The sequence below is a fragment of the Arvicola amphibius genome, chromosome 8 (genome assembly GCF_903992535.2).
Source record: "Arvicola amphibius chromosome 8, mArvAmp1.2, whole genome shotgun sequence".
Taxonomy (NCBI): domain Eukaryota; kingdom Metazoa; phylum Chordata; class Mammalia; order Rodentia; family Cricetidae; genus Arvicola; species Arvicola amphibius.
In genome coordinates, this window is record NC_052054.1 from 9,458,461 (window position 1) to 9,481,735 (window position 23,275).

Sequence of the window (23,275 nt, forward strand, 5' to 3'; positions counted from 1 at the left end):
TGGGGTGCTACCCTCTAGTGAGGACCTCAGGTCACAGCAGGAGACACCCAGTGCCTGGCTTGAACTGAGAAACCCCGAGAACACCATGGCCTGTGGGTTTACTAAACTGGAAGCAGGAAGTAGCAGAGCAGGACGGAGACAACTGAGCATCGACCACATACAGAAAGCGGTAGTTTCAGAACTCCGAAGCACACAGGCAAACCCGAGTCATTTCTAAACTTGAAAAGGACACTAGAAATGATCACATGCGTAGAAATGATCTCACGCAGAGAGTCACAATGTCACAGCATAAGCCCCGAGATCTCTCAAACCCACTTTTCTACGATGTCTATAATCTCCTTTGTTCAGGAAAGCCGAGGCAGAAGGGAAGCCATTTCTCTAAGACTGTGGGGCACATTGTACTGTGGGCTGGAGCATTTCTATACGTGCACAGCAACCCCACCCTGGACTGACCAAAGCCTTCAGTGGGAGCCTGGAAGCCCAGACAGCGCCCACCCTGCGCACAGTGTCTTTTCTGTCATAGCTATCGTAAAGTTTCAGGTATAAACAGACAGAAGGGATTAACAATAAATGACACTGAGGTGACAGTAATAAGCTGTCCCACTTCTGTCCCCATGACGAGCAGCCTGACAGAAAGCAGCGCAGGACAGAGAGGGCTTTATTTGGCTTATCCTTTTGGGTCACAGTCCAGCACTGAGGGAGGTCAAAGCAGAAACTCACAGCCTCAGACAGAAATGGATGTACACATGTGTTGCCTGCTGATACGCAACTCATTTTTCTTTAATACGGTTCAGGATCCTACTAATGAAACAGCACCACCCACACTTGGGTGGGTCTTCCCCCATGAATGAACAACCGATGGCAGAGTACAGTGGTACATGCCTTTAATCCCAGCACTCAGGAGGCAGATGCTGGCATAGTTCTGAGTTCAAAGCTAACCTGGTCTACAAAGCAAGCTCCGGGTCAGTCAGGTCTACATAGTGAGACTCTGTCTCAAAAATCCAATAAGATAGTCAGTCAGTCACAGGCCAACCTGGCCGGGGTAACTCCTTAGACTCGCTCTTCCCAGGCCGTGGCAGATTGACATTAACCATCACACGTGCTGCAGTTAATTATTTAGCCCAAACATGTAAGATGCTTACTTCTAGAATTAGCTGTTCATATTTTTGAATTGTAACTAAAAACGGGAAAGATGAAGCCGTGGCTCAGGGAGCCGACTGTAGTCCTCTCTTGTCTGTGCAGACCTATTGGATCCCAGGACCAGGGAGGGCCATGGCACCCAGACGGTCTGTGCCCCGGGCGTGGGACAGTCCTGAAGCATCACCAGTTTTATTGCCCTTCCGAGTGTCAGGAACACATGAGCAATTGAGAACATAAAACCAAATCCCACCCAATCTGTATTCAAAAAGCCCGAAAAACGGCGTGCAAAGAAACCAATCACAGCTCAGGAGGATGCCTGGGCAGTGAGGATGCCTGCTGTGATGGACACGGGGCGGGGGGCAGGGGGGGGAGGTTAGGAGAACGGGGAAGGCTGACCTGGTCACGGAGTGGCATCTACCATGGGAAAATCAAACAGCTGCAGAGAGGCCTCATACAGGATGGCAGCCTGATTAGGCCTCGTTTCTGATACTGTGACGAAACATCCCAACAATGGCAGCTCAGAGGAGAAAGAGGAGCTTACAGCTCCCAGTTCTCCGTGGGGAAGGCAAGGCAGGAACTTGGAAGAACTGGTCACATTTCATCCGTAAGACCAGAGCAGAGAGAATGAACGTAAGCGAGTTCACTTGCTTGGTTTGTTTGGTTTGTTTTTCGTACTCAGCTCAATCTCTCCACTTTTATACAATTCAGGACCCCCCCCCCCCCCACGCACTCCCCCATCTAGGGGATGCTGTCACCCACACCAATTAATTTCAGTAAGAGAATTTCTCACAGACATGCCCACAGACCATCACAGCATAGACACCCTTCACTGAAACTCTCCCCAGGGATTCTAGGTGTGTCGAGCAGACTGCTAACGCAATCCCAGACAGCGGGTTGTAGCCATCTGCCCTCTGTGACCTTTGCACACTGACAATAGCACCAAAAGTGGAGCTTCTCAAAACTAGTCTCTGTGGTTGACACACGCCTGCATTCATTCCCAAGACGGAAACAGAAAACAGAGATTGTTGCTATCCTGGGCCCAACCACCAACCTTGACTTTGGCCTTGAGACCTGGCAAGGGGTCAAGTACAGGAAATGGAGGGTGAAGGACAAAAGAGGAGAGGGGGAGGGTTCTCTGTTTGCTGGCAGGCTCTTGCTTCTTCACCTACTGGTGTGTGCTCTTTGAGCTGGCAGCCCCTGAACCGAAGGAAAAGGACGTCAGCGCTGTGTTGGAACAACAGAACAGCAGAGTGGAGAGGAGCAAACAGCAGCAGCGCCTGCCTGAGAACACACTGTCCCCGCCCTGTCCTCTCACAGCCTGCAGGCCGCAGCCTTGGGGGCTGCACCCAGGCCCAGCTGCTTCCCCACGGCTGTTTTCTCAGCTTCAATGCGAGGCCACAACGTTTCTGCCTCCAACGCAAAGGAAATGCTGAGTGACTGAACAGACCTTGGTGTGGTCCCCGAGAAATCACCTTCTTTATTTTTCTTGCGTAGCTTCTTGATGGAGGCTTTTGATAGCCACAAAGAACACAGGCCCACCTAAGGTAGATGCTTAATAAAGAAGAGCGATTGTCTCTAGTTCCAGCCAAACTGGGCTCCCATTTCCAGGTTTCCAAGATTTTGCAGAAATGGGCATTATCAGAAAGCCTTTCGTAGGAAGGGAGCTGTGTGTTTAAAAAGTTTATTGTTCGGCATTAATCAGCGAAACCCCAAAGCACCGGCCAAGGCCCCATTACTGCCTTATATTTCATTTTTATAGTTTGTACAAGTTGGATCAGCCACAGATCCCTTAGAAGACAACACACTGAGATGCAAGCATGTGCAGAAAGCTCTGGGAGGCTTTCCCAGTGGGGGCAGAAGTAGGGTTCTGTAGGAATCCTCTGCATCCACACAGCCTCATCCGGGTGGATCCTTGCCACCCAGCTCTCCTCCGCATCTCCCACGCTCTTGTAGAATCGGAGTAAAGAAAAAAAAAGTCATGATTTTCACAAAGAAGGTCAAAGAAGTGAAAATTAGCCCCAATGATGTTGCCATAGCTACCACTGACAACTGTCGCTGTCTTTTGTTGTTCAGTGAGCCGCTGTTTATTTAGTACTCGGTCTGGACCAGGCAGTTTAGTATGCTATACGCCGATGGTCACTGTGGCGGTCTGAAGTCAGACACCCGCTCTACAGGCTCCGAGGGGAAGGCCGGGCATTTCCTAACCTGCCCGAAGTCACACTGGGACCCAGGTCTACTCGACTCTGAAACCCAATTTTTTGTTTGGACACGAAAGTTAAGATGTTATAATCTCCAATTACTATGGATGAATGGTTTCTGCTCTATCAACTCTAACGTCAAGTAAGACCTCGTAGGTATTTTCCTTTGACAACCTATGTCTTACCAAGGTATCTGGGTTTGAAAGAAGCTCAATTAAAAGAAATTTAAGGACCTGGGAATACTCAGGAATCAGAGGCAGGTGGATTACTGTGAGTTTAAAGCTAATCTGGTCTATATATAACGAGTTTAAGGTCAGCCTGGTCTATACAATGATCTCAGGCCAGTCAGTTCTACACAGTGAGAGACCTGTCGAGAAATATAGAGAGGTGGGATTTGAATAGATCCTGGGCAACTTCATTTCTTTATTGTAAAATTATATTTTTCTTTCACCTCCAAACTAGAGGTCAAAGTTGATGAAAACACTCTAGTGATGTTGATCACGGACAAAACAATAAGTTGTATGCACAAGACCCCAGATGACGGCCTAAGAAACCCATACCACATGGCTTTGGGGTGCTTTTTTGTGTTTTGTTCTTTAAATCTTAAGTGACTTTCTCCATCTCCTTTAAACCACCATGACATTGTCAGTGTCTCCAAGTCAATACACTCTAAGGCATGCTAACTTACCACGAGTTTGTTATTTCTGCCAGCAATTCAAGGAGAGCTCTAACAATTGCAGGGTCACCCACCCCACTCGCAAAACCGTGAGCTCCCATGCAGACACGTAGCTTCATCCTACCTTAATCTGGAAGGTGCCCTGATGAAGGTCAGTCCTTCAGTCTCTGACCCGTGTCTCCTTCCTTCCTGCCGGTCTGGCTAGGCTGATGATTCCCATGGCTATCCCCAGTCTACTTGTGGCTAATCCCACGTCACCAAGGGCCCAGACATCGGAGACATCCTGTTAGCACGGCAAGGAGCTCACACAGCGAGAGGAAAGGTAAGTAACTTCAGTGGAAAGTCTCACCCTTCCCCAAAACGCCCAGCAGAGCCCAGTGGGTTTCCTGTGTGTGACCTCATATGTGTGACTAACGACGCCACGAAGAACAGCTTCTCATAGACGGACATGGGCATTTCAGGGTATTTTTTTTTTTTCTTTTTTGAGGGCTAGCACGCACACAGAGCAGTATGGAAATCATAAGCAAACTTGTCACCTTCTGAATGGCTGTCCCCTCCCAAACTTATTCAAATGCAACTGCCACAGCATTGGGTATTGATGGTCTGAAGGGGAGGGCACAGGTCTCTCAGGCTAAATTAACAGCAGCATCCTGGGAGTGAGGGGGCCATCAATTCAAGAGTGGGCTCCTTATAAGAAAATTAGCTTGTTCTCCCTCCCTCCCTCCCTCCCTCCCTCCCTCCCTCCCTTCCTCCCTCCCTCCCTCCCTTTCTCCCTCACTTCCTCCCTCCCTCTCTCCCTCCTTCCCTTCATTCTTCCCCCCATCTCCGCTGCTGCTGTGAGACACCTTCCCCCACCTGGCAGTCTACAGGTACCGACCTGCCTGTGTCCTGAGCACTTCATAAGGACACAAGTCACATTTACTTAGGGCCCACAATAGGACTTCATTTTATCCTAATTAAATCTCTTCAAAGGTCCTATCTCCAAAGAAAGTCACATTCTGGGGTGTGAATGATTTTGGGCTGGGTGACATGATTCAGATATCGAGGATACATTAAGAAAATATTAGATTTTTTTTCTTAATAGCCCAGGCTGGCCTTGAACTTTTGGTTTATTCTCCTGTCTCAGCCTCCCAAGCGCTGTTTCCACGAGGGTGTCACCCCTACTTGGGTTATTTCTATTTACTTAAAATTTTTATTTATTTGTAAAACAGAGATGGGAAGAATGGGTTTATTGTTTATTTTTAAAGATCTCATTGTTATTTTTATTCATGTATCTGTGTGAGTGTATGCTGTCCGCTGAGGCCAGAAGAGGGCCTCGGCTCCCTTGGAAAGGGGTTTCAGGTGGACGAGGACTGCCCCACATGGGTGCTGGGATCACACCCCTCTCGAAGGTCAGGAGCGCTGGTAACTGCTGAGCCATCCCTCTGTCCCACTCTTCGTATTTTCAAAGCTAAAACCTAAACTTCATTGCTATCCAATAAAGTTTCATATTCAAGAGTATATGACAATGTGTTATTTAAAATATATCTTTGGGTCAAAAAAAATCTTCCAGCCAGAGGGGCACAGTTAAGGAAGTTTGGAGACTTCACCTGCGGGATCAGGTGGATTAGCAGCGGAGGGACAGAGTAGCTGGTGGGTGATGAGACCACACAAGAGGCTTTCAGAGCACTGAGCAGCAAGCGCTGGCACCCCCAGCCCAGTGTCTCCACTGTGTTAATCAGGCGCAGCCAAAGGTACTTCAATGGCGTGTGCAGAGATGGCAGGTGCCACCAGAAGCGGCACTTTCCCCATCTTCACGCCACCAGTCTCCTTCCTTTACCCTCCCTTGGTGACTACAGGGGTTTAGCCATCAGTGCCACACCTGCGTGGAGAGGCCACAGCAGGTCCTCAGCAGTCATGGAGGGTGGGCAACAAATCAATCCTTGTTGCCATTAGCAAGAGTCCAGGGTCCTTTGTTTCTGCAGATAACCTATCTTGTTCAGATTGATATAATACATATTTTTTCATCTACACATAATTTATAATGAAACAAACTTAAGTACTTTTGTGTGTATGTTTGTATGTGAGGCACATGCATGTGTGATGATATGTGGGGGCCAGGGGTCTCTCTTGGGTGTCTTCCTCCATCTTTTGGATAGGGTCTCTCTGACTCTACAGCTCATCAATTCAGCAAGATAAACTGGCCAGCTGGCCCCAGGGACCGTCTTGTCTCTGTCTCCCAGTGCTGGGATTACAGGACACGTCACTGCCCCTAACTTTTTAATATAGGTTCTGGGAGATCATATTTGCATGAAAAGCCCTTTACTGACTGAGCCGTCCCCACCCTGAGAGCAGCACAATGTGATGCAGAAATGTCCCGCTCAGTTCCCATGCCAGATGCAAGCTCCCACTGTGCCATGGGTAATGAATGCTCTAGCTGATGGGTCTTGGGGGCTGTGTCCCAGGGAAGGGCCTACAGAGCACCCCAGCTGAATACTGACCCCCCCCCCCCCCATACAGACTCTCTTGGCTAATCTCCGTGCTCAACTTCTCAGCCCACGACTCCCACCTGCAGTGTGTCACTCAGAAGCGCACCTTCTTGCCCTTTGCATTGAGTTCCTCAGATGAGTATTTTCCCACTGCTGCTCCTTTCCCCCTTCCTCACCTCCTCCTTCTCTTCCCCCTCAACTTGGTCACAGCATATTTTAGGAACATATTCCTAGATGAGAGATGGGGGAGGGGAGAGGGAGGGCATGGAACACCCATAGCCGTCCGTCTGGACTGTGAAGAGCTGCAGGCCTTAGCAGCTGAGCTACAATATATCATTGGTGTTACTTGTGACATGAAAAGTTGTAATGAATTTTTGCCCCACGCTTGCTAAATAAAGGCACAGACAATCCCAGTCCCCGCTTCTACAGTGTGTATTTAAGGGACATTAAATCAAAAGAAGAAGGCTGATTGCACACACCACCTGCCCATCTATGACTAACTTCAAAATTGGAAAACAAATCCAAGATTCACCCCTCAGGCTGGACCACCCTCTTAGGAAGATGGTGGCAAAGGCAGCTCGTGACACCACACAGCACACAGTCTCCATTTCCTAGGCCTACAGCATGCACACCAACAGACCAGGATATTATGTCACACCCATGTGCTTCCCAAGTACTGCACCACCACAGCAGCCCAGAGAATGAAACTCCCCTGTTAGCATAAATCTAATGTTTAAAGCATTCCAAAAGGGCTGGAGAGATGGCCCGGTGGCTCAGGGTACACACACTGCTCTTGCAGAGGTCCTGCCCAAGTTCAGGTCCCAGCACTTGGGGCAATTCACAATCACCTATGACTCTAACTCCAGGGACACCTCTTACCTCTGTGGACACCTGCACCTATGTTTGTGCATGCACACGCGCGCACGCGCACACACACACACACACACACACACACACACACACACACACAGACCTTTGACTTTGTTAACTTTGTAGTGTAAACCGCCTCAGCACCTGACACGGAGGGAGTACTTAACCTATGTGTGTTGAATAACTGAACTCATAGCTACCACAGCACACCAACTATCCACTCATACAGACCCAAATGCTACACACCAGGACCACTTAATGAATGTCTAGTGGCACAAAATGGGAGTGTGACAGCAGTGCACACCACCTGAAGCCATGCGGGCTCACGAACAGCTGCACATTGCCTGAGAAGGCTGCTTTAGTAACTCACAGCTTTTTAAGAGAGTTCACTTGCTCTTTCTCTTCATCGGGGCGACCAGGCCAATATGCAGATCTTCATGAAGACCCTGATGAACGAGACCGTCACTCTTGAGGTCGAGTCCGGAGACACCATCGAAGGCCACACCTGACCAGCAGAGGCTGACATTCGCTGGCTAGCAGCTGGAGGATGGCTGCAACCTTCTGACTACAAGACCCAGAAACAGTGAACAGGTAACTTTTATTTTTAATTCAGTGTCTGGTGTGACAAGGCACTGATATCTTTTCTCATTAGCATATATGATGACACTTTTGTTCAAGTGTATCATGTAACTTGACTCTATTATTTCTCCTTCTGCCTGAATAGTACCCATTCTTATTTCATGTCATTTGTATGTGTGGTTACACATATGACTTATCTATAAATTGAGGCCCCATGTGCCAGAGAAAACGTGGTATTTATCATTTCTCTTTGGAGGCCTGTTTTATTTCGCTCGGCTTTTCATCCCGTTTTCCTGAAAATAACATAATTTCACTCTTGTTTATGGCCAAATACACCCCACTGAATATATATGCATTTCTTTTTTCCATCTATCAGTTTCTGGTTCCATAATGAGGCTATTGTGAGAAGTACCACAGTCAACTTGGAGGGAAAGGAGTCTCCGTGGCATGACGATTTAGATCCCTTCAGGTCTATTCCCAGAAGTGGGAGAGCTGGATTATATGGTAGCTTTCTTTTTTATTGTTTTTTTTTAAATGATTTCCTAGTTCACACAGTGCTCTAATCCATGCTAGCAATTGATTTATTTATTTCCTTACTTATTTTTGAAGCTTCAGATAATTTCTTAGAGTTTAAAAGGAAAGCCCCATAGCCAGGTGGTGGCGGTGCACCTTTTATTCCAGCACTTGGGAAGAGAGGCAGGTGGCTCTCAGTGATCTACAAAGTGATTTCCAGGACAGCCCAGACTGTTGTACAGAGAAACCCTGTCTTGAAAAACAAAACGAAGAAGAAATAAAATAAAAGGAAATGAAAATTCCAGGGCAGGTGAGCTGTCTGTCTCCACGCTGCCCAGAAGAGAAGAATGGAGAAGTTCGGACAGAGGTGAGCCGCGTGACACCAGGTTGTCACACAGTGGAGGAGGCACTCTGGGAAAAGGACACAAAAGCCCAAAGCATGAGTTGGGCAGTTTAAAAGCTCTCTTAAGCTCTAGTCAGTATCTGAGAGACTGAAGGGAAGGAAAAGAAAGAATAGCTAGCTGCCTTTTGCTGAGCCAGGACCCAGAGGCACAGGCAGATCCAGATGGACCTCGTGGAGGCTCGGTTCTTAGGGACTGTGGTCATGGTTGATTTTAGTACAGCCGTTCTTTTAAAATAAGATGAAGAGCCATTCTGGCGCAGGTGAGATGGAATCTCAGTGTGGTTTTGGTTTGAAGTTTCCCGACGGCCGAGAATCTTGAGCATTTACTTGGTGTATTTATTTGTCACGGTGAGATTCATCTGTTTATTTCATTCACCCATTTATTGATGGACTGTTGGAGGCTGGTGTTCAATTTCTGGGGTTCTTTATATACTTTAGATAGCAATCACTGTCAGATGTGTAACTCACAAAGATCTCCCCCATTCTGTGGCTCCCTTTTCACCGATCACTTCCTTTGAAGAGCAGAAATTTTTTAATTTATGCAAAATTTCAATATTAATTTCCTGAACTACTGGAGTTATTTCCAAAAGTCTTCCTCCTATGCCTATATCTTAAAATGTTTTTCCCAAGTTTTCCTTTAGTACTTTCAGATCTAACCTGAAGGCCTTTGATCCATTTTTCAAAGTTATTTTCACTTGGGGTGAGTGATATGGATCTAATTTTGATCTTCTATACAGGGATATCTAGTTCTCCCAGAACCATTTATTAAAGAGATTGTCTTTTTTTCCAATGGTTGCTTTTACTCCTTTGCTAAAAGCATTAGGGAGCTGAAGTGCGTTCAGTTCATTCCCGAGTCTTTGATTTTATTCACTCTGTGTGTGTATCTGTGCCAGTCCCGTGCTGCTCTTCTGTGGCTGGGTAGTAGAACTTTAACTTAGCCATTACCACACCTCCAGAGCGGTCTTTTTGCTCAGTATTGCTTCGGCTATGTTTTTTTCTTCCAGAGAAATTTAGATTTTTTTTCTACTTCTGTGGCAAACACTGTTGGGATTTTGATGGAGATTTCACTGATCTATGGATCACCTTCATTATTAGTACAGCTGTTTTCACAATATTAATTCTGCAAACTCATGAGCATGAGAGGTCCTTTCACCTTGGGCCTGCAATTTAAAGAAATTTTTTAAAAATTGTCCTTCCATGCTAGCAAGGTCAGCATCGCCGCTCTTCGTAGGACAGACCGGGAAAGTCAGCTTCTTTCTGAAAGACTCTAGTTAGACCCTAATGAATCATCCAGATTCTGGGGTCTCCGTAGTAATCCAAGTGACAGACACCAACCTTGAGCCTGAGTATGGACAAAGGGTCACTGAAGGATCCAATGGAGTCTGACCCTGAGGCATCCATCCATCCATCCATCCATCCATCCATCCATCCATCCATCCATCCATCCATCTATCTATCTATCTATCTATCTATCTATCTATCTATCTATTATTTGTTTTATTTGAGACAGGGTTTCTCTGCAGCTTTGGAGCCTGTCCTGGAACTAGCTCTTCTAGACCAGACTGGCCTCGAACTCACAGAGATCTGCCTGCCTCTGCCTCCGGAGTGCTGGGATTAAAGACGTGCGTGACCACCGCCCATAGACCCTGAGATCCTTAAAAAACCAGTTGTTCCCAGGGGTTCCAACAGCTGGCTTCGGGGAAGTCAGGAGTGACCCTTCGGTTTTAAGTGCATGGTAAAAGCAGAACATGCACCAAAGTCAAAGCGTCAAGCCTCCAGCACGTGCAAGCAGGTGCCCACACCTCAGCCCAAGAGGGGGAACTGTGGACAAGCTCAAAACCACTCCTCGTCGCCCTGGGTACAAGTAGGCGCCTAGTTCACAATGGTTAAGAAAGCTAGGGAGTGGACAGCATCTTACAAAATGTTGAGCTCAAAACGTTTTAAAAAGTGGCTCTTAAAAGGAAAAAACTCGCATTGATCGTATATGGGAAAACCTAACGCCTGCAAACTTCGTTCTGATAGCTGGGAGAATACTGAACCTAGATCCCCAAGGGGAAGCAACCAACGCACAGTACTGGTACTGTCGCGACATTTTACAATTTGTTCCTAGTTGTTCGGACTTATTTGAAAGTTTCAATCAACTTCTACAGTGCGAGCGGGAGGGAGGGCCGTGCTTTCCGTCTTAGACTGGCTTTTGTGCCTTTGTTTGGTTTGGGTTGCCACAGTTTAGAGAGCGGTTAGGCCACTCTGACAGTTTCTTTGGCAACCACCTCCCAGAGGACTGAGAGTCACACCCTGCTAGTTGGAAACGTAGGAGGCGGGCTCCGAGCGGTGGGCGGAGTCACTGGTGGGCGGGGCGGGCGATAGGTGGTGTCCCCCTAGTGGGAGGGGCCTGTCCTTAGAGCGTGGGTGGCTATTGGTAGTGGTCAGGGTCCCTGGCGCGGGGGCGGAGGAGTGGGCGGTGCCTAGGTGCGCCTGCGCAGTCCACTCTACTCGGCGGCGGCAGAGACGCGGTAGAGGAAAGATGGAAGACTTCCAGGCTTCGGAAGAGGTAACGCCGGGATGGGCCACGGGAGGGTGGTGGCCGAGATCCAGGCGTGGCGCGGCCCCGCCTGGGAAACCCCAGCTACTTCTGTCCACGGCCACCCAACCCGAGGCTGATGAGCCTGGGTGACGGTTCCCAGCGGGCCACTCCGAGTCTTTCCCGCGTGGGCGGTGCCCGTGCGGGCTGGTGGACTCGGTAGGGCTCTCATCCTCCGCTGGGAAGATGACATCATCCGCCCCTTTAACGCTGCTGCAGACCCCAGCCGGGGCCGGCTTGGGAAAGTAGGGGTCCTGCAGTGGCATGCCTGATGACACGGGCGCACAGGGCCTGCTCCCAGTCCCTGCAGTGGGGGTCTGCTGTCCTTCTGCCAAGTGCAGACGTGCAAACAGAACCTGCCTTTGTCTCGGTGCCGCACCTTGTCCTTCAGTGCGGCGCTCCCCACCACCACGGGGTACATTTCATTTCAGTTTAAGATAGTAATGAGATCGCTCACTCCTGTGGGGGAGAGAATGCAAGCCCCAGAGTGCCCTAGACACTTGACTTGATGTGTTGTCAAAATGGCTTTTCCTTCGTTCTGACTTATTCAGGAAACAGCTTGAATGGACGCCCCAGTTATAATTGCTCATTTTTTCTTCCTGAATGATCTTTTTTGAAGCTCATTAAAGTCCCATGTATTACACAGTTTGCCAAAAATAAAATAAAAGCCTAACATTTCCTCTTTTGACATTTCTAAAATGTAGTTCAACTAAGGATATTCTGAGGGAAGAGTGAGCCATTTGCATTTATCAGAGACTTTCAGTTTTGGTCTAATTTCTCGACACAAACTTTATGGCAGTATCATTCTGTGTTTGAATGCTGGTGGAAACCAACTGAGTAATCTCAGGCCACCATTTGAATGCAGCTGGCAAAGGGGCTGCCAGATAGCAAACTGGCAGAAGGCTAAAATCTGGTTTGTGCTGTAGTCTCGGCTAGTCGAACTTTATAAAAAGGAAATGGCCCGTGTGGAGAGAAAGCCCCTAAAACTACATTGTAGTTCCAGTTTGTACACGTGAACTGGCTAGCCGATGACATCTGCAAAGAGATGTCTGGGCAGAGCGGTCTGAGTTTTACATGGGATGTTGGCGGCAGGATGGATGCTCACTGTTATTTACCCGGCAGCCTTTTCTGCCTGCCCCAACTCCCAGATTCTTCTCAGCTCATTTACCTTTCTTGTAGCAGCTGGCACCACCCACAGGCTTCCATACACTTTCTCCTCTGTTCCTCCTGCTCTAGCTGTGTGGAAAGCTGCAGAAGGACTTGGCTTTGTGGTTTAGGATCACTGCAGTTACTCAGGAAGATTCTTCCAACTGACTCACTCTCTAAGACACCACGTTTGCACTAGTTTAGTGGATTCGGTTTTGTTTCCAAATGACTTTGGGAGTCTAACAAGTGAGCTGGCTTTGGGTCATCAACTCTTGTTCCTCCTGAAGAGAAAGGGATATTACCCAATACTAGAACAGGGCAGGGCCCACGGTGGTCAGCAGCCAGGAAATGTCTTCAACAAAACAGGACTGTCTGCCTTTCTACCAGGAAGGCAGAGGCCTTGGGGCTGCCAGTGCTAAGGATGGCCCAGAACTTGGAATAGTTTGTTCTCAAATGAGCAGCACACTGGCAGGCTAGTGTCTGGTCAATGTCATTTTCAGGACATGCTTACACCCATTCAGAGCCACTGTTATGTCAGAAGGAGACTAAGAGAACTAACTCCTTCAGGCCCTGCTTTACTGATGGCCCACAGGGTAGAGAAATGTGACACATACCAGCCTCTTACACATTAAAGGTCCTAATCTGTTTACCTCAGGGAAGAGAACGTCCCGTCTCTAAAATGGTTACGTTTCTTCAGCTAGTTTGTATGGAAGTCAAGTAACTCATAATACAGCGCCTGTACTGGTTAATGGTTCCACCAGCCGGCTGCAAGGGAAGGAGAGAAAGGATTCTCGTGGGAAGTGAAGCTTGGGTTGCAGTGGGATTTTAACAGTGTTTACCTGTGCTTCAGTCCTGCAGAGGAGGGACCCTGTGGCACCCAGCTGCTTCACGTCTCTGGGCTCTGAGCAGTGCAGTCCTCTGTCTGGTCAGCAGCCAGATTTCTGAGTCACGTTCATTGTCTCACTGTGTTTATTAATGCTGTGGAGAAAGAGCTTTTAAACCAAACTTACCTAAGTTTTCTTCCTTAACAGACTGCATTTGTTGTCGATGAAGTGAGCAACATTGTAAAGGAGGTAGGTGGAAACATGCCTGTCTCTCAAGTGTTTGATTGATGGCTGTGTCTTAGGGTTACTATAGCTGGGCGAAACACCATGACCACAGCAGCTTGGGCAGGGAAGGGTTTGCTTGACCTACCCTTCCCCATCACTGTGCAGCACTGTAGGAGGTCAGGGCAGAACTCACTCAGGGCACGAACCTGAAGGCAGGGGCTGATGCAGGAGCCTTGGAAGGGTGCTGCTTACTGGCTTGCTCTCCATAGCATGCTCAGCCTACTTTCTTAGAGAATGCAGGACCACCTGCCCAGGGATGGCACCACCCACAGTGGGCTGGGCCCTCCCCATCAATCACTAATTAAGAAAATGCCCTACAGGCTTGCCTACAGCCTGATCTTATGGAGGCATTTTCTCAATTGAGGTTCCCTCCTCTCTGATGACTTTAGCTTGTGTCAAGTTGACATAAAACTAACCAGCACAGCATGTATGAGGGAAACGCCATATGAATTAAAACGGGAAAAATCTCAACAGCTATTGAGCCTATGTTTTGGCTTTTCAAACATTTTTACTTATATATGTAAAACTTACTCTCATTATACAAATTATGTATACTGGGTCAGGAAATCTCACATGGCATTAGAGGATGTCAAGGCAGAGTCTGTAACCTTGCAGCATGGAAGATTCATGACACATGGATAAATGTCTCCAGTGTTGGATGAAAAAGAGCAGCTGCAGAGAAAATGTAACAACTTCCATAGCCCAGGACCTGGTGATACAGCTGGGGGATGCATTGTTGATATGAATCTTAGTACCTCCTTTAAACAACGAGGATGGCAGACAAAAGGAATTGGACCACTGTGATAGGGTAACTCACAAGAGCAGTGTTAAGGGCGGAAGGTTATTTTGGCTCACGGTTGGAAGGGATCCAGTCCAGCTGCAGTGTGCGGTGACTGGTCGCCATGCATCTTTGTCTAGTTTAGGTTAACTGGGTGAGAAGACGCACCCTGGATGTGGGCAGCACCATTCCACAGGCTGGGGTCCCAATCCGAAGAGAAGGGAGAAAGCATGTTGAGCCCCAGCATTCACTGCCACTGCTCTCTGACTAACGTGATTAGCTGCCTTGAGCCCCTGCTGCCGTGATGTTCCCACCATCATGACTGGGAGCTAGAATTAACCCCTCTTGTTTTTTGCCAAGTACCATTTGAGGTCCTTCGAAGTAATTTTGGATTAACTGCAATGTAAGGTTATTGATGTCCATTACTGAGTTGTGCCAGCGTTAAAGAATCCCTATGTTGTGAGAAGTATTCAAAACCAAAGGGACGTCTCTCCTTTATGTTCAGTGTTGAACATTGGGTGTGGTTTTTCTGATGCTTTGCAGGGAGTGTAAGTTTGCCTTTTATTGTTTCTTCAAGGTAGTGTTTCCTGTGGAACAGGTGGGAGGTGGAAAGTGGTAGATTAAACCAGAGCTGGGAAAAGTAGATTGGGCTTCTTAGGGGTGACTTCTGCCTCGTTTTCTGCATCCACTGGGACTCAGTTCCCAGGCCGCAGGTGGTTGAAAGCACACATTAGCGGTCCATAGGGGAGTGTGAGGTGACACAGTCTTATTGTCCTGGCAGTAGGCTTGTCCTGCCCTCAGGCTTTTTAAAAGTAGTGTGGGGGGGTGAGTGGCTCCAAAACTAGAGGTTTCCTTTCTCCCTAGAAACTGAATTCCACAGTGCATAGCGGTTGCCCTTCCTCCTGGGCAATATTTGCATCTGGCAATACCCTGACTAAAGCAGACCATTGGTCCTTAGCCTGCGGTTCTCAGCCTAGAGTGGGCAGATCTGGCAGAGGTTATGGGGCAACTAGGGGCTGTGTTAGCGTGACTGGTGAGAGCCCCCAGTCTGCAGCTGGAGTCATGGCGTCTATGATGTCGGTTTTCATCCTGAGAAGGCCAGTTACTGCACTCGGCCTGCGGTGTCTGACCCTGCTCCCTCACCACTGTGCAGTGAGGGCCCCTGAGCCTGTGTCGGAAAACAAGTCATGGCCCTTGGTGAATGTTCTTTACTTTAGTCTGTTAGAAGGTCTTCATTTTCTGGCTTCTGGTAGATTAGAAGAGGGGGAGGGAGCTGCTAGGGGCTGCACTGGTGTCTGGTAGTAGGGCTGCTGGGGAAAGACCCAGGGGGTCACTGGATGGGAAGCAGGGATAGGGCAGTGAGGACTCTCCACAAATCCTGGAACATGGGGGAAATGCCACAGCTCAACCGTTGGGATGTGAAAGGCTGGCAGTGTGTGATACAGTGACATAACCCATAAAATGAGGGCGAAAAGCACCAGACTAGAAGACTGGATCGGTTGTATATTGCCAGTTGTACAGCCAGTAAAATGTCATCTAACATACACTACTAGATTGCATATTTTATGGTTTGATAAAAATGTCTGGTATACTTTATAAAGAAATTGGCAAAATATAATGTTTTTCAACCTCTATAAGAAAAAGTGTTGCTTATCTCTGGATATTAACAGTAGTGTGAACAGTCAATCTATTTGTTTAGTCAAAATGTTGAACACGTTTGACAGATTCTGTAAAACACAGATCTTCAGCCAATGTAAACATAACTGGAACGCAGTGTGATGCTGCTGAAGGAAGCCACGCATGCAAAGGAGCCCCAAGATTAAGTATAAGCACACGTCTTCCCCGAGTCTGTCTTTAGCTGCTAGGTGGGCCGCGGGCCATTTCGGTTGACTGGAGAATGTGGTGTCTGGACTCCCTCCGTGACCTCTTGTGCCTCTTTCCCTAGGCTATAGAAAGTGCCATCGGCGGCAATGCCTACCAGCACAGCAAAGTCAATCAGTGGACCACAAATGTTGTGGAGCAGACTCTGAGCCAACTCACCAAGCTGGGGAAGCCATTTAAATACATCGGTAATTGATCTTCTTCTTGTGTGTTTTGATACCATTCTTTAAATACCAATCAGAGGTGTAGCGATTTGTTGCCTAAGCTCAAAGAAAGTTCCTTTCAGGACCAGGTCTCTTGTGTAGTGAATGGATGAACCCTGCACTTCATCCATCAGGCTGATACCACTGTTGTAGGACTTATGTCAAACAGGCATTTACAGGATTTCTGATCAGACATTTTTAGAACATGTTAAGATAAAAGAAACATAGGAAATAGCTATAATTTGGGAACATCAGCTGTGTGATCTACCCACATTTAAAGCAGGCAAAGTGAACTTAAGTTGCCAAGGTTTCTAACAGAAGTTTGTTTAATTTAAGTGACCTGTGTAATCATGCAGAAGAACGGAGCCGGGCTGCACACCGCGAGTTCCTGCTTCTGGGACAGCTCTACTGACGGTAGGATTGTCACCCTCTTGGGAAATGCCCATTGCTCCTCAGCTTTTCCATAGTTCTGTAAAAGTTACCATTGCCTGGTATAGTGGTGCACACCTTTAATCCTAGATCTAGAGAGGCAGAGGTAGGCAGATCTCTGAGAGTTCGAGGCCACCCTGGATTTCATAGTGAGTCCCTACCCAAACATCCTGTAGACACTTGCCCATTTATCTGTAAATGAAGTCACTTTCTCTGTGTGTCTGTGAGAGGCAAGCCCTCCAGCCTGCATCTCCAGGGCTTCCTCATCTCCCGTGTCTGTCTGTCTTCCCTACAGGGAGCTGCACAGTCCGATGGGAGAACAAGACCATGTACTGTATCGTCAGTGCCTTCGGACTGTCCATCTGACCTCCTTGCCAGCCTGCCGCCTCCCGTGTCTCAACATTTCTCCTTCATCTTAACCACCAGCTAGGGACTGGGTGAACGTCTTCCTCCTCTTTGTGTTTTGTGGCACTCAAAACGTAGAGAAAAAAACCAAATGACTCCACGGTCACAGGACCCGCGGCGCCAGGCAGACGAGCAGCCAGCGGTCACCTGGGGCTGGCAACGCCGCTTGTCTTAGCTCTGTCCTTTCAAAGGTGCTAAACCCAAGTCTGCTAGGAGGAATCTTTCTCTACTTTCTGAAATGATTCAGATACACTAATTTTCCATACTTTATACTTTTGTTAGAATAATAAATTATTCAAAATTAAAGTTTTGTGTTTTGTGGTCTGGAGCATCACATATGAATCTATGTTACTGCCTTCAGAAGTATTTTTTTTAAAGGTTGCTTTCAGCCCCTTGCATGCTGACATAGAGTGTCGGCGACCACCCTGCCCGGGCTGACAGGCTCAGAACAGGCCATGGCCAGTCTTTTACTGTGATGGTGAGATCTGCAGACACTGGCGGAGCTGGAGGCCGTGAACCTCAGAGGCGGGTTGGACATGCGGGAGGCCTGGGACTGTGGCAGGTGTCTCTCTCCGCCGGTTTGGTTGTTTCATTTTTAAGTTACATTGTCACTGGTGACAGTGAGAGAGAACACGAGCGAGCGCCGTGACACGCTTGTGGGAGTTGGTTCTTTCTCCGTCCCAGGGCCCCGGGTAGGCAGGCTTGGTGGCAGCACCTTCACCTGCTGAGCCATCTCAGGTGACACAAACCAGGAAGCAAAAAAAAAGCATAGGAGAAAAAAACCTCCTTGGATTCTTTGCCCGGCAACGTGGTAAACATAAAATATCTTAGTCAAGGGGGAAACTGCAGCTCTGCCTTGGTCCTCCAGAACGGAAGTGTGCTGGTTTTGCTCGTGGGAGCAGGACCCCAGCCACGTGGTGACCCCTCATGCCTAGTTCCTGCTTTCTGGAAGTAAAAGGGTAGAAGTTGGACGAGCCAATGAGCCCCAACTCCTGCATGCTTGGCTCAGCGCACTACACTGCACCTTTTAATCCCATGTTGTTGAATTTTCACCAGCAGCCATGTGTTCAGTACACGGCTGACAAGAGACTTTCAGAATTACTCTGGCCACAAGTAATGCAGTTGCTTGGGTATCACAAAGGGCTTGCAGTCTGTCCAATTAATTCCAAATCGCAAATCATAGTGAGGAGGGACCCCAAAGACCAGGCTGTCTATTGACCACTTTGGGGTTCTTACGGGCCACATTAGACACTATGATTGGCACTACCACTTGCTTGGAGTGTGCATGCGTGGTCTGTGTAGGAGCGCACACTCACAAGTGTGTCTTCTATGAATGTACAGTTCACTGTTTGACTAGATTGGCTGGCCACCAAGGCCCTGGAGCCACCAGCCTCTGCTCTGCTTTCCCAGCCTGGGTTACACACACACCACTGTGCCTGCTTCTACATGGAAACTGTGGATCCAAAGTCATGAGCACTTTACCCTCAGCTCCCTCCCAGTGCCCCAGGCTGAAGACTCCTCTTTGTAAAACACTCGTGTAAAAAGCAAGTAATACATAAAATATGAAAAGTCTGAACTACATCAGCATCGATACACAAGATACTGTCAGCATGAAGCTGCCACCATTTGGATGTGAAATGGCCCTTACAGGCGCCTGTGCTGGCAGTGCTATTTGGGGAGGTTCTGGAGACTTTAGAGGTGGAGGCTGCTGAAGGAAGCAGATCACAGCAGGCCTGTCCCTGGGGGCAAAGGCCTCTGGTCCCATCCTGTCACCCTCTTTGTTGCCTGGGCACCAGGAGGTGAGCCACTTTGCTACACACTCTTGGCACTGTGTTCATCATAGGCCTATGGTGGAGTGAGCTAACCATGGGCCTGTGAACTGGACTAACTGTCCTGTGAGTCGTTCATCAGGTCTCTCTCTGTCACAGCAACGAAAGGTCTAATACAGAAGCCGTTCCCAAAACATGACTTTTATTGAGTTTTCCATAAATAAGCACTTATTAACTCCTTGACTGACTATCCAGGTGACTCTGCTCCTCCCAAACTTAGTTCACAGTTCCTGTGTTCCTTCTGGACTTAGAGCCTAGTGTCTTTACTTAACAAATATTTATAGACATTTGTAAAAAAATGCATTTTTCAGTAGCAGAAAACCCTGTGTCATAGAATGTAATTACACCTGTTCTGTGTCCGGGATGTGTCATGGGTGGTAGTAGACCTAGAAGCACCCAAAACACCAAGATAAACTGTTTAGCAAGGTGTCAAACTAAATTAGTTTCTCTTTGGCCTGAAGAAAAGTTGTCTCTCTCCCCTTTCCCCCATCCCTCCAAAAAAGAAATATAACCAGTAAGGCAACCGATTTCTAAACCCTCAAATGCACAAACACACAACAGGTGTCGGGTCTTCATCACAGAGTGCTCAGAGAAGGCCCTTCTAATTCTGCCTTTCATGGGTGTGTTCTCTGTATAGTTAGTAACTATCTTCTAACCTGTTTATCATACCTGTGTCTTCGGTGGCTTAGCTTTTGAGCCTGGTGAGATCTGTTTTATAAAGTCTGCAGTTGGCGTCACACATGTAAACTCACTGCATCTGTAACTGCATGGAGACCCACTTTGCGAGCCTCAGATGTATTTCACACATTCCCTCCTCTCGCCAGTCAAATGGCGTTTGAAGGCACCGTGTCACTGCTACAATGGTTTGACAATAAATCAAGCAGACTCACTATCCACAAGGATAACGAAGCTCCCTCGGGGGAAGCCAGGAGACGTCTCTTCATTTTCCAGGTTCCCTTAGATTGGACCAATATCAAAAATACCCAAAGACAGTAATATTCAAACCATTACCCTGAAAGAACTTGTCAGTCCTTGGAATTTGTAACTTAAATTTATAAAATTTTAATTCCCTTAGAGCAAAACAATCTTCTCATTACTATCAAAAGTTTCTGGTTAGTGTTTGAACCTAACACCTACAGCTTCAGTATGCCCACCCAAGTCTCTAGATCTGTAAGCAGAGTCTACACAGTTCATAATCCATGATTGTGTGTGATGTGAGGGAGGAAAGTGTGAAAAGTTTTGTGACCCCCTTCCCCTAGGTGCTTCCTTATAATTCATGTTTGTAACAAAAATTATTCCCTTATTTTAGTTTCACAGACACGAGGATCAGTCTATAATTAAACTGTAGGACAGTTTTAAAAGTCCGCAAGTCTCTACATAAATGCTTAAAATACCTTACACTGACTGATAAACAGAGTTCTAAATCATGGAGAATTTTTTTATAATGATCAGAGCATGTAAACTATCACATATTAGATCATGGAATCAGCACAAGTCAGTGTCTAGAACACAGCAGCTGCAGTGGTCTGCTGGGTGCTGAAGTGTTGGTAACAACCTTCCAAGGACTCTGAGAACACCGGCTCAGGGATCACAGCGCCGGAAGTGTCAAAATCATGTAAACTTGTCACCTTGCAACTAGAGTTTTCATTCAAATGTTCATATTTGCAAGGTTCTTTTTTAAACAATGCACATGGAATCCATATTAAAGTAGGCTGAAGTTTAAGAAGACAGGCAGGCAGAGTGAAGTTTCCAGGCATCCCTGGGCAGTAACCTGCAGCTCAGAGCAGAAATCTGAGTTGGTGCATAGACGAAGGGAACACGGGCAGCTGTTCCTGGGCCTCTGGGTCTGCAGGCAGGATGGCTCCCGGTACCAGGTGTTCACCAGTGTGTCAGTGGGAGGCTCCATGGAGTGTGATGGAGGGCAGCAACACACACGGGACTTCCAGTGTTGAATTTCACTAGTGCGGTGACATCCCTTTTCTACAGCAACACTCCAAGGACAGAACAACCGTCAAGTAAGTTCCTTCATCTGAAGGAGTCTCCATAGACATTCAGAATGTTTAACTTTGTCTTCATTTTAGTTCCAAATGTTAAACTGAAAACTTCTGGTAATAAAGAATTTCTGATACGGTAGTATTTTACATAGCTTTCATTAAAAACAAAAACCAAACCAGAACTCTTTGGGGTTTCACATTCAGCAGAGTTGCAGAAACTCTTCAACTGGGAAGGGCACCCTGTTTTCCATCCTTACCACAGGAAGAGAAGATCCAATCCTATCGTGTACGCCGACTCTTGGACAGACCCTTCAAAAGCACCGTGGCACAATACCCTGCCCACAGGACTACTGACTTGTAGACACCTTGGCTTCCTCCAGTCTGGCACACACACACACACACACACACACACACACACACACACACACACACACACACCGACTCAACTGCTCCAGGGAAGTAGTGACTGCCACCTAGCTACCCGCCATTCCTGAGAGCTACATCGTGTGTGGCTCACCAGATGCCATCAAAGCCATCATTCCAGATGCTCGGGGGTCAGCGCACTGGCCATGCGTGTCTGTGGAGATGGAGGCAGTCTGCCCACCTGAGGCAGGTGCAGCCCAGCTTCCCACTGAGGGTAGAGTGCTACAGAAAGGTGCCCTGGAGAAGAGACGGCCATGCTGGGACCTCGGTCATCAGGCCTCCCACCAACTCAGAGTTAGCAAATTGCTTTTTAGGAGAAAACAGTACATAATTCTTTTTATTAAAATGGGTAATTTCTCCTCATCATTGCAGACAGGCTTCATCTCGTCCAGTATCTCTGTGAAAGGATCTGCCTTTGATTCTCCACCAGCCAGCCTCTTCAGAAACAGTGGAGCTACCCGACAGCAGACTCCAACCAAACATTTCAATCCATTTGGTTTTTCTTTTTAAAAATATGTAAACAAATAAGGAACAAGAAACCTTTGCTTCCAGGATGAGTCCAGACACATACAGGCAGAAGGACCAGGACATGTCACGAGGGAAAACCTCCGGCCCCGTCCTGACCCATCTGCTGCCAGGGCTCAGTCACTGTCCGACTCCTCCTTGTACTTGGCCCGGATGGCTTGGCCGTTCTGGAGAGGCATTTCTTCATAGTCGCTCCTGCCACAGAAGAGACCTTTGACACACTGCTCTCTGACAGAGCTTTCCCGTGTGTGTGCGTGCATGAAAGCCAGAGGGCAATTGAGTGTCCCCCTTGATCGTTCTCCACCTCATTTTATCTGCCTGTTTATTTATTGAGGCAGGGTCTCTTACAGAACTGAGCTCACTGATTCAGCTGGAGTGGCTGGTCACTGAGCCCCAGGGATCCTTGCATCCCCAGTCCCCAGTGCAGGGACTGTAGACCCACTGAGTACTGGGCCTGACTTTTGTTTGTGTTGTGTCTTGTTTTAAGAGACAGGGTCTCACTAAATAGCTTTGGCTGGCCTTGAACTCAAAGATCCTCCTGCCTCTGTCTCCTAAGTGCTAGGATTAAAGACATGTGCCACCCTATCCAGCTCAAATTCTGGCATTTTACCGGGGTCCTCAGGCTTATATAGCAGGGATTTACTAAGTCACCTCTCCAGCCCTGTGTGTTAGCCCTTGACTGCCTCTGCTGTCACACTGACTGCTGTATGGAAAGAACCCCTTAGGGCCTGGTCACCTGACACTTGTCCCCTTTCCCCAGCGTGACCCTCCGCACCTCTTAGTTCAGACAGACCTGGTCTGTAGTTACCACACATGCTGGCCTTGTGGAATGCCACAAATCCATGCGAAGCACACAAAACAAAGCCATAAAACTCCCTCTGCCACTCCCAAGCAACAGTCTAATGCATGGAGACAGTCTCCAAATGCTGTCATTTCAGTAAGCAGAGACAGGCTGGAATGCACACGGCGACAGTGACTGACTTACCCGTAAATCACATCATCATCAGAGTCGTTCAGCATGGAAAAGGCAGGGTTGTCTTTTAGCTGCGACTCTGAAAAAATCAACAAGAGCATTTTGTGTTATTAGCCCAGGTAGGAGTCTGAAGGACCCAAGCCTCTAAACAA

General features: G+C 47.8%; 3 protein-coding genes across 4 annotated transcripts in view; 1 reads left to right on the top strand and 2 right to left on the bottom strand.

Moving 5' to 3' along the window:
* Sytl3 (synaptotagmin like 3) overlaps window positions 1-4,298 on the bottom strand; it is a 67,077-nt gene extending 62,779 nt beyond the window's left edge. Inside the window, exon 1 of the mRNA XM_038339633.1 lies at window positions 4,139-4,298. The gene's annotated coding sequence lies outside the window, so the exon portion shown is untranslated. The remainder of the gene's footprint in view (window positions 1-4,138) is intronic.
* A 6,998-nt stretch (window positions 4,299-11,296) lies between these two features.
* Window positions 11,297-17,685, top strand: Dynlt1 (dynein light chain Tctex-type 1). Of its 2 annotated transcripts, XM_038339716.1 has the most exons (5): window positions 11,297-11,398; window positions 13,606-13,647; window positions 16,407-16,530; window positions 16,882-16,959; window positions 17,270-17,685. In XM_038339716.1, the coding sequence occupies exons 1-5, from the start codon at window positions 11,372-11,374 to the stop codon at window positions 17,338-17,340; spliced, it is 342 nt and encodes a 113-aa protein (XP_038195644.1). In that variant the 5' UTR covers window positions 11,297-11,371; the 3' UTR covers window positions 17,341-17,685. The 2 variants fall into 2 exon arrangements, with proteins under 2 accessions (XP_038195644.1, XP_038195645.1); XM_038339717.1 differs by lacking the exon at window positions 17,270-17,685 and having other exon boundaries at window positions 16,902-16,957.
* A 1,648-nt stretch (window positions 17,686-19,333) lies between these two features.
* Tmem181 (transmembrane protein 181) overlaps window positions 19,334-23,275 on the bottom strand; it is a 42,841-nt gene continuing 38,899 nt past the window's right edge. Inside the window, exons 16-17 of the mRNA XM_038338728.1 lie at window positions 23,136-23,202; window positions 19,334-22,345 (exon numbers count right to left, since the gene is read on the bottom strand). Coding sequence (XP_038194656.1) covers window positions 22,267-22,345; window positions 23,136-23,202 — 146 coding nt within the window. The 3' untranslated portion in view covers window positions 19,334-22,266. The remainder of the gene's footprint in view (window positions 22,346-23,135; window positions 23,203-23,275) is intronic.

What these genes read in the sequence shown, in the direction of transcription:
- Dynlt1 (XM_038339716.1), top strand. Translation starts at nt 11,372, where the DNA reads ATGGAAGACTTCCAGGCTTCGGAAGAG. An exon ending in ACTTCCAGGCTTCGGAAGAG is followed by an intron (nt 11,399 to 13,605) that starts GTAACGCCGGGA and finishes CTTCCTTAACAG; the next exon opens with ACTGCATTTGTTGTCGATGA. An exon ending in GAAGCCATTTAAATACATCG is followed by an intron (nt 16,531 to 16,881) that starts GTAATTGATCTT and finishes GTTTAATTTAAG; the next exon opens with TGACCTGTGTAATCATGCAG.